We start from the raw sequence: 20821 nt of genomic DNA, 5'->3' as shown, positions 1-20821 counted from the left end.
TGGATTCTGTCTGCCTACCTTCAGGATTGCACAGCTTCTTGCCACTAGGTCACCAGCGTTCCCTGAAATTTGGTTACTCTTACTATTATAATTGTGTGGCTTGTGTTTTTTTCCCCCTTCTCAGCTGTACAGGAAATGGAAACCGTAAAAATGGATTTTAATTTTCTTTTAGGTGGTATTAAAAATAATAAAACATTATCAAGAAGAAGGACAAGGAACAGAAGTTGTTCAAGGAGTGCTTTTGGGCCTGGTTGTGGAAGATCGGCTTGAAATTACCAACTGCTTTCCTTTCCCCCAGCATACAGAGGAGGATGCTGAGTTTGATGAAGGTAGGGGCGTTTCTCAAGCATATCTTCGGAGCACCTCCACGTGGATAGTAATGCAATTATCGCTATAGTCTGATAATCTCTTGCTAAGATTCTCATTAAGGCTGATTTAGTTCACTTAATTTTCTTAGAAAAAGACAAGTTTTGTGAAATGAGGAATTATTAAACTCCTAGTTTATCCTTTATTGAAATTCATGTTAGTTTGGATAGCTGATTTTCCATTATGAAATTAGTTTGCCAAAACACTTAACATTGTGAAGGGTAAACGTCATCAGTGTGACCCATATGCATCCCTTTCTGTCATTGGTATTTTGACCCAATCATTATTTATGAAGAGATGAATTGAGTTTGCCTACGAAAAAAAGACTCCAAAAGAACCAACAGGTACGTCTTGGAAAAGGTGCAGCCAGAGTGCTCCTTAGAGGCACGGATGGCAAAGCTTTTTCTCATACTTTGGACCGTGTTTGCCAGGAGATGCTTTTCCTTGGAAAAGGATCTCATGCTTAGAAGGGTGAAGGGTCAGCGAAAGAGAGGAAGCCCTCGAGCGAGATGGGTTGACATGACTACTGCAGCATTGGGCTCAGGTGTATCAGAGATGGTGAGGATGGCAGGGATCGGGCAGGATTCAGGTCTGTTGTTCTTAGGGACCCTGTGAGTCGTAGTTGGCTTGACAGTACCTAACAGCAACAAACAAGCATGTCAGAAACAATTTCAATTGGTTTTAGAATAATTTTGTTTTTATACTATGATGTTGCCTTGCTATCAAAGATCTATAATTGTTAAAAACTTAATACCAAAGTCTATGACCCATCACCCTGAAATCTTAATTTTTTAACCTTGTAGAAATCATTACTAATTTGTCTGAACTTCCAGAGCTGATTTTATGTACAGCTGTTTAAACTAATTGCTTTACGTTTTGATAAAATACATCTTACTAATTTAACTTCACATTCTTATAATCCTTCGGACATATAGGAGATACAGATTGTGTTCTTATCAAGGTTAGAGCCTTTGTTGTTTGTGATGGTTGGGCTTATAAATAAGTTCTGTATTAATGATACTCTAGAAACCATCCAAGGCTACAATTTGGTGCTTGATTTTGGCTTTCTGGATTTTTTCCTTATATAAAAAAGCCGTTGGTAGTATGCTATTTTTCCTTTATAATTTTATTGCTTTATTTTCTTTCTCTTGTCCATACTTCCAATTTTTAGTCTGAAATACTATAATTCATATTGAGAATTTTAAGTTTTGAATATGAACATGAAATACTGTTCAGTGCGATTTCAATAGCAAACCTCTTTAACTCCAGGCTGAATGCTCTTATGTACCAGATATAATAGACTAGGATGTGATTGTACTAGCATGAAGCTTAGCTTAAGAAGCTCATTAAAAGTGATATAACATTGCTTAAATGAGGAGAGAGTTCAATTTAAGATTACAAAATACAACCCAAGTGGTTGGACATTACATGTTGGGTGCTGTTGAGTTGACAAGCATCCAACAGTAGAACCTTGGACCATAACGGATCTTGATAGGACAGATCTGAATCCTGTGCTGTGCCATCCTTACAGTCTCTGCCATGCTCAAATCCATTGTTAAGTCATGTGTCAGTCTGTCTCTTTGAGGATCTTTCTCTGACTCTTTGCTTTTCCCACATAATGTCTTTTTCCAAGAACTAACCCCTTCTGGCAACGTGTTCAAAATTTCACCATCCTTGCTGGTTGTGCTTCCTCCAAAACAGATTTATTTTTTCTTTTGAGAGTTTATAGAATATTCAGTATTGCTCACTAGCACCACAATTCAAAGACATCAGTTCTTTTTGGCTCTTCCTGGACACTGAGTGCTGTGTACAGTGTGCACATTGCAATAGAACCTTGTTACCACCTTTGGAGATCTTGTTCAGTTTTACAAAGCTGATGCGTAATGTCATAAGTAACTTGTCTGAAATCACATAACTATCAAATTGTTTGAAATCTGCAGCTGCTTGGTCCAAATATCATGGCTGTTTTATTTGCTGTATTGTATTGCATTAAATACTTCACGGAGTGTGAGCCAGTGGCTAAAGAGTGTTGAGTGTAAGTCTTCATTATTCACTGTGCAAAACAAATTTTGTTTCTCTTGGTTTCGCTTTAGGAACTAATGAGGTGCTAGCTTTATTCCATGTCTGAAAGTTTAAGATAATAACCTGTGTTTCTTTATATAGTTAAATGTTTACCTTCGTGTAGGTACCATCTCATAGCTGACCCTCCAGCAGGTTTTCAGAAGCTATAAATCACATTGTAGGAGACTGCCCGTCCTTCCATGGAGTAGCTAGTGGCTTCAAACCTTTGCTTCTTCATGTAACTCCTTAGCACTAAGCAACCAGCTCTCCCGATGTAGTTGAGTATTGAGTAGTAGGTTTGGATTTTATTTTCTTTTACCTGATACATTTACTTACTTGCTTTTTAATGGACATTTATGTGTAGTTAGTTATAATTAGATATTTAGCAAACCTACATAAAAAATATTTTTCCATTCTATGGGTTCATCTTCGACAAGTTCTGTATGATGATTATTTTAAATCATGCTAAAGACCAGATGGCCCAACCTTGCTTGCTGAAAGAGAAAATATTTGAAGCACTTACTGATGAAAGTCAGAGACTACAGTATTCAGAATTGGGTTATACCTCACCATAAAGACTAGGATTATCACAGCTGGACCAAAACCCAACATCATAAATGGAGAAAAGAATGCCATTTTCAAAGATTTCCTTTTCTTTCAATTGACAATCCTGGTAAATTGGTACCTTTTGTTGTGGTTGCGTATTTCTTTGGGATATAGCCTTTAACGTAACTCTGATATTGAGTCCAGATAGTATTGTGGACACGGAAATGAAAATACTTACAATTAGAGGGTGTTTATTTCACTAGTATACCTGGAAAGTGTATTGGAATAGGTAGTTTTGACCTTAATTTTTAAATATATTTCTCCCCTTTAAAATCACATATTTATGTGGTTGATGTTTAGAGGAACTGTACGTTATAGGGAAGAAAGAAACTAAGATCATAGCTGTGGGCTTGTGACCAGCCCCTGTAGAAAGGTAATAGTACAAGCACTCAGGATGTGGCTTCATTTGTCCTGTGACTCTCAGGGATGAGACCAGGCAGTCTGCTTCTATAAAAATTACAGCTAAGAAAGCCGAGTGGGACAGTTGCACCTTTTCTTAGGAGGTTTCTGGGAGTCATAACCAATTTGATAACATAGGGACAACAGAAAAATTGATGCCTTTGAGCTGTGGTGTTGGAGAAGAGTGCTGAATAGCCCTCCTGGATGGCCAAGAGAGCAAACAAATATGTATTGGAGAGAGTGCAGCCAGAGTGCTCTTGGAGACTTTGCCTTATATACTTCGGCATGTTGCTGTTCCTTTGGAGAGAGACATGACACTTGGAAAGGTGAAGGGTTGGTAAAGGAGAGGAAAGATCCTCAAGCAGGTGGATTGACACGATGACTGCCACAAATGGGCTCATGTGTGTCAGGATGTGTGAAGATGGCACAGTATGGGACAGGGTTCAGAACTGATATTCATAGGGTCGTTACGAGTCGTACTCAACTCGATGGCACCTAACAACACGTGAGGTACACAAACTTAGTAATCCCAGCTCTGTACTTAGGAAGACTAGAGACTGATTTGTTTGGGAACGTAACTTCCAAGAAGGTGCAGTGGTTAAGGGCTGCTAACTGCAAGATGGCATTTAAAACCCATTATCTGTTCTGGGGAAGAGAGATGAGGCCATTTGCTTTTGCAGAAATTGACTCCCTTGGAAGTCACCGGGGGAAGTTCTGTTTGGCCAGTCTGGTCCCTCAGTGTCAGGATTTGACTCAATGGCAGGAAGTTTTGGTTGTTAATGCCTATCTGAGTACTAAAAACAGTGAGAAGGAAATTTCCTCAAACCATTAATTCATTGGACAGTGTTCCCATGGATTATGGTAGGATAATTTGATGACCCATGCTTCTGGAAACTCTGTGAATTTGGAGAAATGATGATAGTTATAGAAGGGCCTTTTGTTCATATGGTCGCTATGAGTTGTGCTCGACTTGATGGCAATAAACAACCACCACCACCTAGAAAACGATTCTCTGTGAAGTTTCTCTGGTTTGCTTCTCTTGATTAATTTACAATTTGTTTTTACAGATGTGGTAACTGTCCTGTCAGAGGTTTAAATCTTCACACACTTTTTTATTACAGCATTTACTTTCTGGTTAAAAGTGAGTAACTGCTCACAGTAGAGAATGTGTCCCTTTTCAAAGAAATAGAAAAACTCATGTTAAAATTCCCATTAGGGGGCACTATTATCAAGCCTAGGAGAACTAGAGACTAATTTGTTTTCTCAGTCATGCAATCTGAGACTTGCAAAAAAGGGAAAAATATTTTTATCTGATAAGATTCAGATACTGTTTTATACAGCTGAATTCCTTAAATATGTTATAAAATGCACTGAATTAAACACAGATCCAGTAACTCACTGTCTTGTTTTTCAACAGTCTTAAGTCCGTTTAATATTGCAGGTGATCTTAGAAGCTTTACTCTGTGTAAGTGCCAAATCTGTGTAATTTTTTTATTTGGAGTGTACACATTTTTTTATTTGATTCTCTTTAACACAAAGAAGGAACTTTGGCCCTCAAAACAGGCTTATTTCAAGATGAAGTATTTTACTACTGAAATGCAGTTAGAGGAACAAAATGATGTCTAACTCAAATGCTATTAACGCATGCATCATGTATAATTATCTCAGGGATTCTGCAACATGTGCGTGGAGGGAGTCAGACAGATAGACACACACGTACACACCCTCCCTCCTTCCTGCTAGAGCTTTTAGTTTTAAATTTTTTTATAACACAAACTTGATATTAGAGTCTCTTCAAAATTATTTTGTTAACCAGTACACTTGCAAAAGCAAAATAGTGCTAAAGAATCTTCATAAGACTTCCAAAGGCTAAAATATAATCAAAGTAAAATGTACGAAGAGTAATTTTTTGAAGCATAGTTGATGTTCTTAGGTCTGTGTTCAGAGGAAGTATGTGTAGTTAAATTACTTGCAGTGCTGTCTAGATACGGGAGCTTTATTTTATGTTCTAGAAGAGTCTCTGCTTAATCATTTGCCGCTTGAAATCTCACCGTCTTCTGTTTCTGTTAGTTCACTGGCAGCCCACATCCATGGCAGTACTGCTTGAAAGTTGGCTGTTGGTTACTATGTCCGCTTTGCGTTGATTTTGAATTTAAGGAGAAAAGTCAAGACAAAAAAAGCTTTTCATACTTGTTAGTCGGGAGGAACATTTCTTAAAGAGACCTGATTTTTTACCCATTTTATATTGTCTACATTCTGAATAGTGATATTTGAGATGTTGCACAGATTCATTTAAAATAAATTTCCTGTTTTGTTGAATTCTTGTTTTCTTTAAAGAGGTGTTTTCTTGATAGAAATATTGGGGGGAAATGACACACATACATACATACCAGTATTTTGGGGCTTCATTTTGAACTTAGTAAAAAATGGATTAGAATGGGTACTTTCAGGGATGAGCTTTACATATTGATCTCAGTTCACTAAGTTGGGGAATAATAAAATGTCTTAAATATCTGAGGGAAAAAAATTAGCCCACAGGAATTTTGTTTGAGCATTTATTCAAGAAATTACATTGAGTAGGTGGTGAGAAAGATAGAAAAGATACTAATTCCTGTTTACTTGCCTTGAGAGATTTTAAGTGGGAGAGACAAGTTTGTAAATAAAGAGTTGCGAAATAGAATTGATACAAGTCTGGAGTGAAGTAGGGAAAGATGATGGGCACACCCAGATAGCAGCCACTTATCTCTTTGGGGGAATGACTTCACAGGGGAGGTGAGCTCCGATTTTGTTGGTAATGTCAGTTGTAATTTTAAGTAATTGTTAAGGAAGTTATATCTTCTGAATTAGCTCCACTTCACAGTACTGAGCCCGCATCCAGTAAGACAAGCTTCTCTAAGAAATAACGGAAACCATTTAATAAAATATATATCCAGCTTGGAAATTTTATTGCTTTGAGATAATAATGTTTCTTGATGATCCTTTTTGAATTTTGTTCCTATTTTAGTATCCAGATGGAGAAGTTGCTTCTGACTTATAGGCTCATTTTATACGTGGAAGGACTGCTGACGGTATTATTAATACTCATGTTTATAGAAACCTGCTAACTGTACTGCAGTTCTATTGTAAATATTTAAATAAAATATTTATTAAATTTTATATGCTTAATAAAAATTTAATAAATATTTCATTTAAAATGAAACATTGTTTAAGCGGTTAACGACAATCCACACACTGAGTTATGGTATAAATTTTCTGGGTACTGTCTCTTGTTATTCATAGTAATGTTTTGAAAATGTTAAGCCTTTCATATTTCTGATTTATTGGTACATATTTAGGACAATGAACTTTGTATTATTGCTCACTTAAATTATTTTGATCGCTCAGAAAACCTGTTAAGTTTGAAACATAAAGATTTAAATTTGTTTTACATATTTAGCTGTTGGTTTTTAAAGATTAGACTATAAGAAGTAAAACCTAAGTAGGAAGCATCAATCTACTATCTTTTTGCCTTTTTCTGAAACTTTTCAGTTTCTGAAATTGAAAGAGTTTGTAAGTTTTAAGATTTTTAACTGTATGAGTTATTTCAAAATCTTCAAGGGGTTTTTACTTTTACTTCATGCTTTAAAATTTAGGTTTTTCTAAAGAATTAGTTAGGAAACTGCTGTTAATGGAATGATGTAGTATTGAAAATGTGGTCAAGGTAAAAGATTTTTTTGCTTAAAGAAATTAAAGCGCTTTACACCATAGCCTCCCTTCGTCCCCAAAGCATAAGTGCTATGGTTTGGAAAGAAGCCAAGTAAAACCTGTTCAAATTTTGAGCAGACTTAAAGTAATACTTTAAGATTTGAAAATTACAGGTGGATACAGTGCTTAAGTAGTATTTAAAATTCCCAAGTTTCCTAGGTCTAAAAATATAATCCTTAAATTACTATTCCCTATGGTTTAGATTTTAATTGAATAAAAATTGTCTTACTGTAGAACTACAACAACTTTGGGTAAAGATATTTGAATTTATTACTAAACCTTAGGGTAATAGTCATTAAAAAATAAACTGTTTCAGCACTAATTAAAATGTCAAAAAGCCACAATTATAGTATGCGACCACAGGTCATTGCTGTTTCTGTTTTTCAAAAAAATTTATCCTAACCAAAATATTTCAAGCTTACTTCCTGTCTTGACTGGGAGAAGTGCTACCAAGCCCGACTCCCCTAATGAAATTCAATAACTGATATGTAAGGTTTACACACTAATAGGTTCATTATAATTAAATTTGTTGTTTTGATGCTAATTCCGAAATTTGCAGATTGCCTTTATATTAAGAGTGGTACGTCTTAGGCGTTCCAGTGAAGCGTTTTGCGTGTTTGATCTTCCTCTCTGTGTAGATGAAGTACTCATCACTCTGGAAGCATCTGTTCGGGACTACTCTTCATGGCTTACCTCTTAGCAATATCACAGTAGTGCTTTCAAACCTTTAGCTCTTTTCCTCATGAGGATTGTTGTTACCTTTTAAAATCAATATTTTTTTTTCTTTAATTCATTTAAATTTTAGTTAGATGCTTTCTAATTTAGTAGAAACAGGACATAATGCCTTTTTTGGAAATAATGCTTTTGACACAATAGTAACAATGTGTGGCATGGATTTATAATGCACTCTTAGTCTCCTTATTACCATATACCTGTACATGTTCAAGTCACTCTTTTTTAACTTCCAACCTCTGCATACTCAAACCAAAAACCTCTTGTTGTCGAGTGCTGCTCAAAACTGACACTGCATTGTGTTTTCAGAATCTTTAAATTGCATGAAGAGACGATTACCCTTTCTCCCTCTGATTCAAACTGCCTACCTTTGAGTTGAGAATACAGCTCCTTACCCACTAGGCCAAAGCTCTGTAACATATAAATAGCAGACAGAAATCTCTTACTATCCAGACAACCTATAATCCTTATTTGATTGGTAAGAGGATCATAGAATTACTCCCATGCTCTAGCATAGTGTGTCTGTCTTCTAGAATTGGCAAGCTGATGCCCATTTAGAGGCGCGTTTTGTTGGCAGGTTACAAACTCTATGCCCAGCAGCTGAGGCAGCAGAGCTGGAGTTGGGGCTGTGTGTACTTGGTGTCTGTTCTTATCCCCTGTGGGCGCATGGGCAGTAGCTGCCTCAGATTTAGGTAGTCCTCAAGACTCTGGCTTCCAGATCCAGCTTCTCTCACTTTAACTTCTTTGCTTGTCGTCTTGTGTTTTTTTATTATTCATTAACTAAAGCACTATTATAGTGGGGCTGCATGTCAGCTGGTGGTGTGTCAGTTGGCCCTTGCTTACTTACATCTCTACTGTAGGGTTTTTTGTTGTTGAAAGAATTTAGCTGCTTTGTCTGGCTTGACGTTTCAGAGAACTTGTTAGTAAATTTTAGGGAAGTCAGATTATTAGTATAAATGAGAATTATATCACTGAGAACTTTCATTGCTAACACAAAGGAACACGGTTCAAATTGAGTAGCTGCCCAGAGTGAGAATGATGAGTAATCTCTTTGCACTCAATTTCTGCCTCTGAAAACTCGCTGGAAAGTCAGTTATCAGACATTTCTGACTTGATGTACACACCATCATCACCAGGTAGTCTGGAAAGTAGTGTGCTTTTAGGGTTACAGATATATATATGTACATGTGAGTGTTGTGTATGCGTGTGCGCCTGTATATATGGTATACAAGTTAAAATAACTCTCTAGGTATATTTGTTTTATAATTCAATTTTGTTCCTAACGTGAAAAAAAAATTATCTGACTTTCATTTTCATATTAAAAAAATGCTTTGTTTCATAGTGGTTTTAATACTTTAGAAGTTTCTCTTGTCAGTAATTTATTCTGAATTTAAGTGTACTCATGTAGTTTAAAGTCTATTAATGAGACCTTCTTTAATAATGTCAACTATTTTTAATTTTATAATTCCTACTCTTAACCATTCTCAAACATAAGAAAAAAAATAAAGACTAATCATGACAAGAGGATGAGGGGTTGCATGAAGGGTGATGTAATAACTTTCTGGGCACTTTACTCTGGTGGAGAGATGTACAGTGGAGTAGTAAGACCCCTGTGAGCCATTTGTGGGGTATGTCCTACTCCTGCAGGGAATTGCCGCCGTATCTGGCATTGAGAATCTGGTGTTTAACCCGAGTGCTTCTCTCCAGATTATTTTATGTTCTTATGGGCTGCAAGGTAAAAATACTGTTACATTAGTGAGTTCTGCATTTATGGAAATAAAGTATATACACGACATATATCATAGTTGTGTGGTTTTGGATTTTTTTCTTCACATTTTCCTCCCTACCCTCTTTGCCCCCATTGTAGCTTTTAGAGAACATTTCTAAAGTCATTTCCTACATTTTGCATATTTTCTGAAAAGCTTAAAATGGAGGAAATGTGGACTGAGTTCTAGCTAAAGTTCTGACTTTACCAGTAGTAATATTGAGTCTCTTCAGGCACAATCTTGTCATTTGCAAAGTGTATAAAATAAGAATTTTAGTGATTTCTTTAGTAGATGAGAAACTAAGGCCCAGAGAAAGAGGTCCACAGTTAATAATTAGTGGCAAATAGAGATTAGAATCACCATTGACCAGATCCCTGTAATTGTGACTTGATTTATTAAACAGCTACATTTTGTATCATAATTTATCATTTATCAGAACATAAATATTTGGTGAGATTGAGATTAATACTAGATTTTAAAAAGCTTCTCGTGTCCGTGTGTGTGTGTGTTGTGTACACATACACTAGGTAGTAGGTTTTTAAAAAAACAATCTGGCCACCATGTCACAAAATTTATCTGTGCTTGAATATATAGAGACAGGTCAGATATTATAAACCTGGTTAACTGCTGAAAGTTGACACAGTTTGAAAGAAAAGAGCATGAATGAGGAAATGGATCAGTGTTTTGCTGTGTGGAATGGAGAAACTAATCAAAGAGTAGATTGCGCTGTGTATGTCAAAGGGAGGGAAAGTATGTTCTAAGCACCACCAGATATGGTTGCAATCAGTCGTTTGAACGGACTTGGTGCTGAATTTGATTTAGGAAATTGGTGTGTTGCCTGTACCACAGGCAGCTGCCCTAGAAGGCATGGCTGCACCCATGCCTTACACAGGCTTTCCTGAGAAAGCCCGTCATCTGAATTTCTTTCTTCACTGAGTACGCAGCATGGTTAAGGGGTATGTTGTGCAATGAATGCTTCCAATCTGCTGGCTGCCATCTGGACAAACAGAATGAAAGTGAAGAGAGAACGGAGAGGAATTGGATCAGTTGTAAGGAATCTGAGTGAACACTGGGTGCCACTCATGAAACACGAAGCAGTTAGTGAATTCCCTTTGAAATCAGTGCCCTAGCAAGCTGCCTCTGAGACGGAGAGGAGCAGCTCTCACAACTTGGTGCATCTTATCTTTTGGTTGTGACCTGTGGTTGAGACAAACCACTTATAAACCAGAAACAGTGGCAGTGATCTTACTCCCCTCTTTTTCACTTTTTGCTTTTTGTTAATGGGCTTTTTTGCTGCTTCTGTGTTTGACTACTGGTGGTGGTGGTAGATTGACTACTACTTGTATTTTCACTTTGCTTAAATGTAATTTTTTTTTTAAAGTTGGCACATGGCACATTTAAGAACTTTAGAAAAAAGGATACTAAGATCTATTGGCGAGAAATGTACATGGACATTTTACAAGTTGTAACATATGGAGCCATGTGAATGATTGGAAAAGTTGTGAGGGGAATTGACCAGCAGTCTAGTTTATAAAAGCTCTTATTTGAATGTTCAGTCTACAACTTACAAAACCATTCTTTTTGTGTTCCTGTGGTTACCTTTTTGATGTAAGCACATACACCTTTCTAGAATCCTGCTAAGTCATGTGATAAACGGTACCTTCTTAGGAATGAATACGTAGATAACTGATAATACAAAGCTGCCGTGATTTCACCAACTTTGGTTCTAGTTGTAAGTTGTTCAAAATGCGACCTGCTCCCTCTTTCACTTTCTTGAGACAGTTGTCTTATCAGAAAACTGCAGTAACTTAAGCAGATCCATAACTGGGTGGAATTAATAACAGAAAGTTTTTGTTGACACCAGGAAGTAGATTAAATAGTGCAATTCTGGTAATGAGTACCATATATGATAAGCCTGAACCACCTGGATTTTATTAGGCTGCTTGATACTTTGATCACAATATGATTTCAAGGCTTGTCTATTTGAATTGCTAAGGTTTCTTGTCATCTTTGTGATTTAGATCATAATTTCTGTCATTGCAGTGATTTTTTTTTTAAAGAAGGACCCCAACCAACCTAAAATTCTGAGGATTCTAAAGAGGTACAAATTCAGCTGCTAGCTTAACCTTGGAACGTGAAAACCCGTAAACATCAAATTAAAAGTGTGCAAGTACAAAAGTTGCTTATCAAATTCATCTGACCTTGATTTTCTTTCATTTTTCACTTGGATCATAATTACACGTTTGTTTTTCATGTGGTAGCATGGTATTCTAAGGATGTTAGGTATAATTTAATTATTTTTTAATATGAAAGCATTTAAAATGTTTTCAGATTGCATAGTACCGCTATCAGTTTCTCTTAGACTGGTATTAATTGGTTTTGACAAACATCTTTGAGAATTTATGGAAAGATTTTGAACTACTTTACTCAATAATGAATGAATTATCCTAATCACGGAATTTAACTTGTTTGAGAAATTGTCTCACTTTGCCTTTGAACTTAGCATCTTTATACTACAGTTGGCCTAATACAGATGAATGAAATTTTTAATTGGCAAAAATAACAGACATTCCTTTCACCATTTTTAAAAATGTTATTTAAGTGGTATTTCTGCTATGTATTTAAGCATATATTTTAGATTGAAAAAATAAATGCTGATTTGGACGAGTAAAAAGAGGACGAAGAAAATTTGATCATTTAAGATACTGTCGTCCTTAGCATTATAGTAGTGGTACTAATTACTAAATGTACTTTTGGAAATTTATAGGTAATATTCTTGGTATTTTGTTAGTGGCTAATATTTTTTAAAAGCAGTTTTCATTTTGGAGTATGTTGTCAAAATATAATCTGACTTGAAGTTTCTGTATCTTAATACACCTTAAAAGGTGGCCTAGTGGTAAGAAACTGTGCTGTATCCTGAAAGCCTTGTGATTCAGATATGCTGGGTTCTCCTTGGGAGAAGGATCAGTCTTTTCCTGTGAAGTTTATACTTTTGACATCCTGTTGGAGGGTCAGCTGTGGGCCACTTCCAACTAAACAGCACACAACCACCAAGATACTTAACAATGTGATAGTCTTCCCCTCCCTACCTGAATTTGCAATATGTCTTTAAAATTGTTTTTTTTATTAATATTATAAATAATAATAAATGTAAAAGATAATTTCCCCTTTAGTTCAGCTGGTGGATCTGAACGATGGACTTTTGGTCAGCTCAGCACTATACCACTAGTGCTATCACACACACACAAAGTTATATATTGTGTGTGGTGTTTCGTATATGTATATTTATGCATGAAGCTTAGATTTTAAGTGGTTGTGCCCCAGTAGATATTTAATGGGATAAAATCAACTGCGCTCTTAAAGAGTTATTAGATATGGTTGGGTCACCTTTGACTCATATATGACAGAATCCTCAGTCTCTGCTATGCTTAAGCCCAGTTATACAGTCATTCATTGTGTCAGGCCATTTCCCTGAGTAGATTTTGGCAAGAAAAGCTTAGAGACAAAGAAAATAAAATGGATTAATGATGGCCTGAATAAAATAGACTCTAATAATAAGAATGTAAAGATGAATATTAACGAAAGATGGACAAAAGATAGAAGTAGAGGGTGCACACATACATTGTCCATCTTTTGTTAATATTCATCTTTACATTTACATATGCTAGAAAAATTAAGTCCGTATATCATCTGTTTGCCTCCTGATACTTTGTGAAAGCACCTATTTTGTGATAATTGTATGTAGAGGAAATGAGTACAGTAAACATAAACTTTGGGTAAACAGCAGAGAGGTTCATATCAACTTTACTAAAATATGAAATATTAAAAATAATTTTTCAAATCTAAAGGATTATAGGGAGCTGTTTGGCCGTTTAAAAAATTCTCATTATTTGGAGTAATTGGTCTGATTGATGTCTCAACTTGTATTTATTGCTGTTGTTTTCTGTCAAGTTGGAACCGACTAATAGCTGACCCTGCGGCTGGTTTTCTGTTACAGTTAATCTTATAGAAGAAGATTATGCATCCCTCTCCCATGGAGCAGCTGGTGGATTTGAACCATGTGCCTTTGCGGTTGCAGCATAGCTTCTTACCACAAGGCCACCAGAGCTCCGAACTTCTATTTAAGTCTGTCTTAGTGCATAGATTACTCTTTATTATAAAGCTCTAAAGGATATAGCTAACTCTTCAGAATACAAGTAAGAATGGAGTAGATGAAATTTACATTAGTATAAAGAGTCTTTCATTAGAATAGTCCCTGCGTAGGATGAGATTCCTTTGACAATCAACGGTGCCTTGTCCCACAGACATTTTCTGCAACCTGTTGGATTCATTCAGTCATTTAACAGATGCATTCTTGGTGGAGCTATCTCTCATCACCTCTGGCAAGCACTGAAGGATACAATGATAAAACAAGTAGAGACATTAGACAGTTAACCAAATGAAATAATTATAACTTGCAATAAGTACTGGGGAAGAAATAAACAGGTGCTTTAATGGGAGGGACCCCACTTTAAACAGTGTTCCAAGAGCCCCTTGTATGGAGGTGTGTTCAGCTGACACCACGGGCAGAGGAAAACCAGGTGCAAAGGGCCTGAGGAGGGAACAAGCTTGGCCTTGTTCAGGAACTCTCTGAAGGCCAGCCAGTCGGGATAAATCTTGTTGGATGCGAGAGGAGGCTGCATCACTCGGTGCCTTGTAGGAGTTTAGGTTTTATTTATTAAACAGCAGGAGGCTACTGACAGGCTTTAGACCATCTAGACGAGTCGTAGTGAATCGGTGACTGTCATGCTCTGCATAAATCTGTGACTTAAACTGGGAATTTTTATTTTGTTATTGAGTTGAAAATATTTATGGAAAGCTACATTGGTATTGGGATTTATTGGTGTTTATCCTGCTACTACCAGATAGTCTGCATAAATGAATGTTTCTGGAATTTTTCTCTTTTTAAAATATCTTCTTATTTTAGAATAATTTTAGATTTACTGAAAGGTTGGAAAGAGTAGATGCAGTTTCCTTGTATACGCGTTTACCAGTTTTCATTTCCTATAATGTTGTTATTTTACATTTCTGTGGTATATGTCTAGCTAAAAAGCACTACTGATAGAGTATTAAACCCTAGGCATTTTCCAGATACAGTACTACACCTAGACTTCATCCAGATTTCACCAGTTTTTGAATTAACATCCTTTTACTGTTCCAGAACCCAATCCAGCATTCCACACCACATTTACTTGTCATGTCTTCTTAGTCTCCTTTGGGCTCTGTTACTTAATCTCTTCTTGTTTTTTTATGGACTGTACTGAGGAGTACTGGTTAAGTGTTTTGTAGCACATCCCTCAGTTGGGGTTTGTCTGATGGTTTTTAATGACTGGACTAGGATTATAGATTCTGAAGTGTCTTCTTGTCCTAGTCTTTCAGGATGTATGTTGTCCACAGGGCATTACTGGTGATGTGAGCTTCGATCACTTAGTTGAGATACTGCCTTATGTCTTTTTAGATTAACAGACTATCTCAGAAATCCTTATAACCCAAGGAAGCGTTAAGACATGAATACTATGGTTCAAAAATTTTAGTATCTCCTCTGGAAGAAACAACTTGAATGAGCTTTCTCTTTATATTGTTCATTTCCAGTATTTTAATATCCATATAACTTGAGTTGTTGTTCTTACAAGTTGTTGATTTGGAACTGCTCATAACTGATTCTTCTTGTGTTTTCAGAAGCTGTAAGTTGCACAGGAAGAGATTCTTGTGGAACACTGGTGGATTAGAACGACCTGCCTTTGGGTTGGCAGTGCATCTCCTTACCACTAGTCTACTTGAGCTTGGGAAGCAGTGTGATACATTTTGTATCTTGATAGATAATATTTTATAAATACTATATTTTTTTTCTTTCTGTACTATACCACCTTGATTATACTCTTAACTAAATTCATCTAGATGCATTAGGACCCATGTCTGGCAGAAAATGAATTACATGTTGAAGATCAGTGTATTGCATTGGTACTTCAGTATCAAGAATACATATTTGATACAATGATTCATCTTCACCATAGATGATGCTTCAAAGGATTGACAAAGTAAGTTTCCGAGGAACTCTCTGGACATTAACATTTGAAATAAGTTAAACCTATATGTGAACAGATCCTGGAAGCTGGGCTCTATGAGGAGGGATGTGGCATCGGGATTGGAGGTAGACTCATCAATAACCAGTTATGCAGATGACATAACCTTGCTTGCTGAAACTGAGGAGGACCTGAAGTACTTGCTGCAGAAGGTCAAGGACTGTAGCCTTCAATGTGGATTGAAACTCAACACCAAGAAAACAAAGATTCTCACCAGTGGGCCAATTAGCAGTATCATGATGGATGGTGAAGAGATTGAGATTGTTGACAGCTTTAGTTTGCTTGACTCCACCATCAGCACTCTTGGTACCAGCAGCCAGGAAATCGAAAGACAAATTGCATTAGGAAAGTCTGCTGTCAGGGACATCTCCAGAGTACTGAAGAGCAACAATGCCAGTCTGGAGACTAAGGAGCACCTGATCCAGGCCATGGTCTTAGCAGTTATGTGCTATGTATCAGAAAGATGGGCAATGACTAGGGATGATAGAAGGAGAATTGATGCTTTTGAGCTGTGGTGCTGGAGAAGAGTATTGACTATACCATTGACTGCTGAGGATACAAACACGTTCTACCTGGAAAGGGTAAAACCTCTTTGGAGGCATGGATTCTGAAGCTTCATCTGACATACGTTGGACATGTTGCAAGGAGGGACTAGTTCTTGGAGAGGGACATTATGCTTGGGAAGGTGGAAGGACAGCGCTGAGGGGAAGGCCATCGATGAGATGAATTGACTCAGTGACTGGAGTAATGGGGGTAGGTGTGTCAGAGATGGTAAGGTTGGCTCAGGATAGAGCAGGGTTTAGGGCTATTGTACATAGAGTTGCTATGAGTTACAAGTGACTTGACAGCATATAACAACAATAACAGCAGCAGCTTTTGTTGTTCTCCAAGTCTGTTACTACTAGTGTGAGAGCTACACAATGCATACGGGAAAAAATATTTGAAACAATTTACTTTAAAGTGACTTTAAATAACTTCTGTGTTTTTTCTTGGACATTTGAACCTTTTAAGTTTAACTTTTAAATATTTAAAGTTGAAAAAAATAGGAAACAAGATATTGATGTTAAAGAAGTTTTCTTTTTATGTTTTTGTTCTTAACTTTTTATTTGATTATTTAGTCCAAGAATCTCACCATACATTTTTTTTTAATTACTGATTTCTAGGACCTCTTCATATTTGTTAACTAACATTTTACTCTTCTGTATATAGATTAAAGAAGCAGGTGTGTATCATAATTTTGTTGTTGCTGTGCACTGTCCAATGGGAACTGACCCGTAGCTGACTTTCCAGCAGATTTTTCAAAGCAGGAAGTCACATGGAAGATTGCCTGGCTTTCTCCCATGGAGCTGTTGGTGGATTTGAACCATGAACTTTGTGTTCCCAGCACAATTTCTTATCACAGAACCACCAGACGTTCCTTTTACTATTAGTAAAATACGTATCTACTAGCTAGTGAGAATCTACGCTGCAATTCCAAAGGCAAACAGTTTGAATCCACCAGCTGACCCGTGGGAGAAGGATGAGCAGTCTCCTCTCATGCGGCATTTCGCCTCTGCCAACCCACTGAAGGGTCAGCTCCAAACTGACAGCACACAGCAACATTAAGAGAGCAGCCAGGCTGGCGTAGTGGGTTTTAAGTGTTGGGTTTCTTATTAAAAAATGGTGTTTGGGATCCACTAGCTGCTCCAAGGTTGAAGTCTGCTTCTGTTAAGTTTTACAGCCTTGGAAACCATCTGCCACAGATGAGCTCCATTCTCTTGGGTCTCTAAGAGTCAGCATCATCTTGATGACATTGGGTTGAGTTTTAATTTTTGGATTAGAAATAGTGACACAAAAAGAAGCCTTTTATAAGCCCCCTGTATTTTTCACCTGAAAAATAATTAAAAGTAAAAGGAATAGATAGTAAGAATGAAGAGGCAGTCAGTTCTGAATATTGCCCTTGTCATCGTTGTTCTGTTGGTAACGGTGTGATAGTACTTGGCAACATGTACTGCACTTTCCAGCACCTGTCTGCTAAACTCTAGTGACTAGCATGTCATTGTAATTTTGAAAGCTATCTAACTGATGTTTCAGATAACAGCAGTGTCTGTCACCTACGTTGGACAAGTTTTAGCAGAACTTTCATATTAAACACACCAGGAAAAAAGAGCTGGGAGTCTGCATCTGAAAATTAGTCAGTGAAAATCCTGGAGATCACAGCAGAATGTTGTCAGCACTACTGGAAGGTACTTGGAATATGCACGGCTACAGCCGTTGACTGAGGCATGCTGATGACCTGAGATGGTGCAGAACTGAGAATATTTCCTTCTGTAATTTCCTGGGGTTTCCATCAGCCGCCAAACTTACAACATTGGGAAAATGACATATGCTTGTTTAATTCTATTGCTTGGTTGTGATTTTAAGCACAGGTAACTCTCTCATTTCACTGAGACTTAAAACACCTATTAAAAAAAATCAACAACAAAAAACAAAGGGCAAAAAAAAACCCCAAACAAAAACCTTACTGCTGTTTAATCAGCCCTGACTCACAGCCACCTGTTGGACTGAGTAGAATGGCTCCGTAGGGTCTTCAGAGCTGTAATCTATACAGGAGTCAGCTGTCCTGTCTCCTGAGGGTTCCAGCCACTGAACTTTTCGTTAGCATCTGAACATTTAATGACTGTGCCACCAGAGTACTGCCAGTTTTTTGTTGTGTGTTACTGAGTTGTTCACCCGTAGCTGCCCATCCTTCTCCAGTGGAGTCGGACCACTTGTCTTCGGGATTGCAGTGCAGCTTCTTATTACTAGGCCACCAGAGCTTCGTTACTGATGCTTAGAGTAATTTGTCCAATAGCCACAACTGTTAGTGTGTAAGCAGGATTTGATGACTGCACTCTTAACCATCTTGGAGAAAGTCCTTTTGCTTTTTGTTACTGATGGATGTGATCAGAGTCTCTCAGAATGGTAGAAGGGAAAATGTTTTAAGCTCGACAGTTCAATGTTTGTGATCTTTAAGGCTTCAAAGGTAGCTTCCAAGGTTTTTAGGTAATCCTTGTAGTACTGATGTCTGGAAATATCTGTGCCTTTTATGTTATTTTTTCCCCCTTGCATGAATTGGTTTGTTTATTAAATTATTAAAACCAGGCTTTTTGCTGATATCTAACAAAAGCTGCACCTTTTTTACATGACATTCATCTATTAACATCTGTAAAATATTCTATGACTAGGAAGTTGTGTGATTTGTATGTTGCATGAACACCATATCGTAGAAGGATCTTTTCTTTAAGCATCTTGAACAAACTTCATGCCCCAGTAATGACCATCAGCGTGCTGGAAGAGATTCACTTTTATGTTTGATTAGCATGTTCTCCCTTCCGATAGAGGTTCTTCTTGTTGGGTTGTTTTTTTGTTTGTTTTTGTTTTTGCTTTTGGTTATTTTTTTGGCTTTGGTCTTTTTAAGATCTTGGAGAATTTTTTTCTTTGTTTTTGAGGATTGTTCTGATAGTAGAGTGAGACTTGATTACATTGTGAGCCGTAATGTTCACTGATTTTCCACCTTCATGCTGTTTAATAATCTTTGGCTCCACTTCCAGATTGATACTCTTTGGCCTGTTGTCACTTCTATCACTAGCACTGACTTTACTGTTTTTGGGAGCTGGGAATACCTCATAGTGTTATTTTTGAAAGCAAATAAACATGGAAATTAGAGGCATGCTATCTTAAGAGATTGCATGCTGCTGTCTACAAGTTGAAGCATATACTGTGTTACACAGTAAACCTTTTAGGTAGAAAATGCAGTACCTACATAAGCTGGTAACATAGGCATCTATTTTTTGACCACCAAGTCGTGTGTTACAGGTGATATATGTGCTGTACCGTTCACACCTGACAGCATAGTTTTGTATAGAAAGATACATGTATTACATGCAAGAAGTAGTTGTATTTGTGAGGTTCCATTCACTGGATTTCTGAACTCTGTTATAATACATATATATATCATCTGATGCTGCCTGAGTGGATGTTATGTGACATATAACTGTAATTATGATGGATTTTATGTGAGCATTCATCCTTTATATTCCTACTATGTCAGACACTGTCCATGACATAAGATAGGCACCAGAAAGAGACGGTTCAAAGGTTATATGGAACATGATTTCCGCCTTATCTGCTTGTGAAGGTAAGATTTAAAAAGAGAAAATTAATATGACAGATTTATAAACACAGTACATAATTATGACCCAGTGACTGGTATAGGAAGAGATTTGGATGAGGAAGTCACTGCCAGCACTAGATTAAGCTGATGAATGGAGATTTGAGTTGGATCTTGAAGACGCTTTTCTTTTGGAACTTTTCTCTTGGTGTAATTTTTGACTTTTCCACTGTTAATGCCACCCCTGCTGTTAACTACACAGAACAAAATCGGTCTTGTTCTTGATACTGATCATCCTGTGCTTCTCTGCTCCAGTTTATGACCTGCTTCTCATAGTACAGAATGTAGCTTAGATGTTATCCCCAGAATTCATAATCATCTTTAAGCCAGCTTCTGGGTACATGTTCTCATGGTCATAAATATTTCTATATATGCTTCTCAGAGTATATGCCGTTTTAAAGATTTTCTTTTACAGAGAAGTTAGAGAATTCTTCATCTCTAGCTAGCGTCATTAGTCAAAACTAAGAAGTTGGAATTGATACCATTAAATTACAGACTTTGCTAGTTTCCTCTCTCGTATATTTTTCTGTTCCAGCATCCTCTTCAAGATATTTAATTGGCATGTTTTCTTAATGTCTTCTAGTTGTATCTTTGTTTTTCTTGACCATAATACTTTCTGAAGAGTATTAGATGGATATTATAGGCATTATCCCTTAATTTAAATTTGTCTAATGTTTTTGATTTGGCTATTGTGGATTTGAAGGAAGAGGACAGCGAGGGTGAAGTTACCATCTCATCCTGTCATATCAACATAACAGTGCTGGTGATGTTTTGACCTTGGATTGGGGGTGACACATTTTTCCACCAAAAAGTTAATTTCCCCCGCTCTTTCT

At 36.9% G+C, this 20821-nt stretch overlaps 1 protein-coding gene across 2 annotated transcripts in view; it reads left to right on the top strand.

The window, feature by feature from the left end:
- Positions 1–20821, top strand: part of EIF3H (eukaryotic translation initiation factor 3, subunit H) — a 99577-nt gene that overhangs the window by 24055 nt on the left and 54701 nt on the right. For both annotated transcript variants that reach the window (XM_006892342.1, XM_006892341.1), the window contains one exon: positions 173–329. In XM_006892342.1, coding sequence (XP_006892404.1) covers positions 173–329 — 157 coding nt within the window. The remainder of the gene's footprint in view (positions 1–172; positions 330–20821) is intronic.

Source organism: Elephantulus edwardii, unplaced genomic scaffold (genome assembly GCF_000299155.1).
Source record: "Elephantulus edwardii isolate Elephantulus edwardi_28Jun2011 unplaced genomic scaffold, EleEdw1.0 scaffold00114, whole genome shotgun sequence".
Classification (NCBI taxonomy): Eukaryota; Metazoa; Chordata; class Mammalia; order Macroscelidea; family Macroscelididae; genus Elephantulus; species Elephantulus edwardii.
The sequence above is the reverse complement of the archived record's forward strand: the minus strand, read 5'-3'. Positions and strand labels throughout refer to the sequence as shown.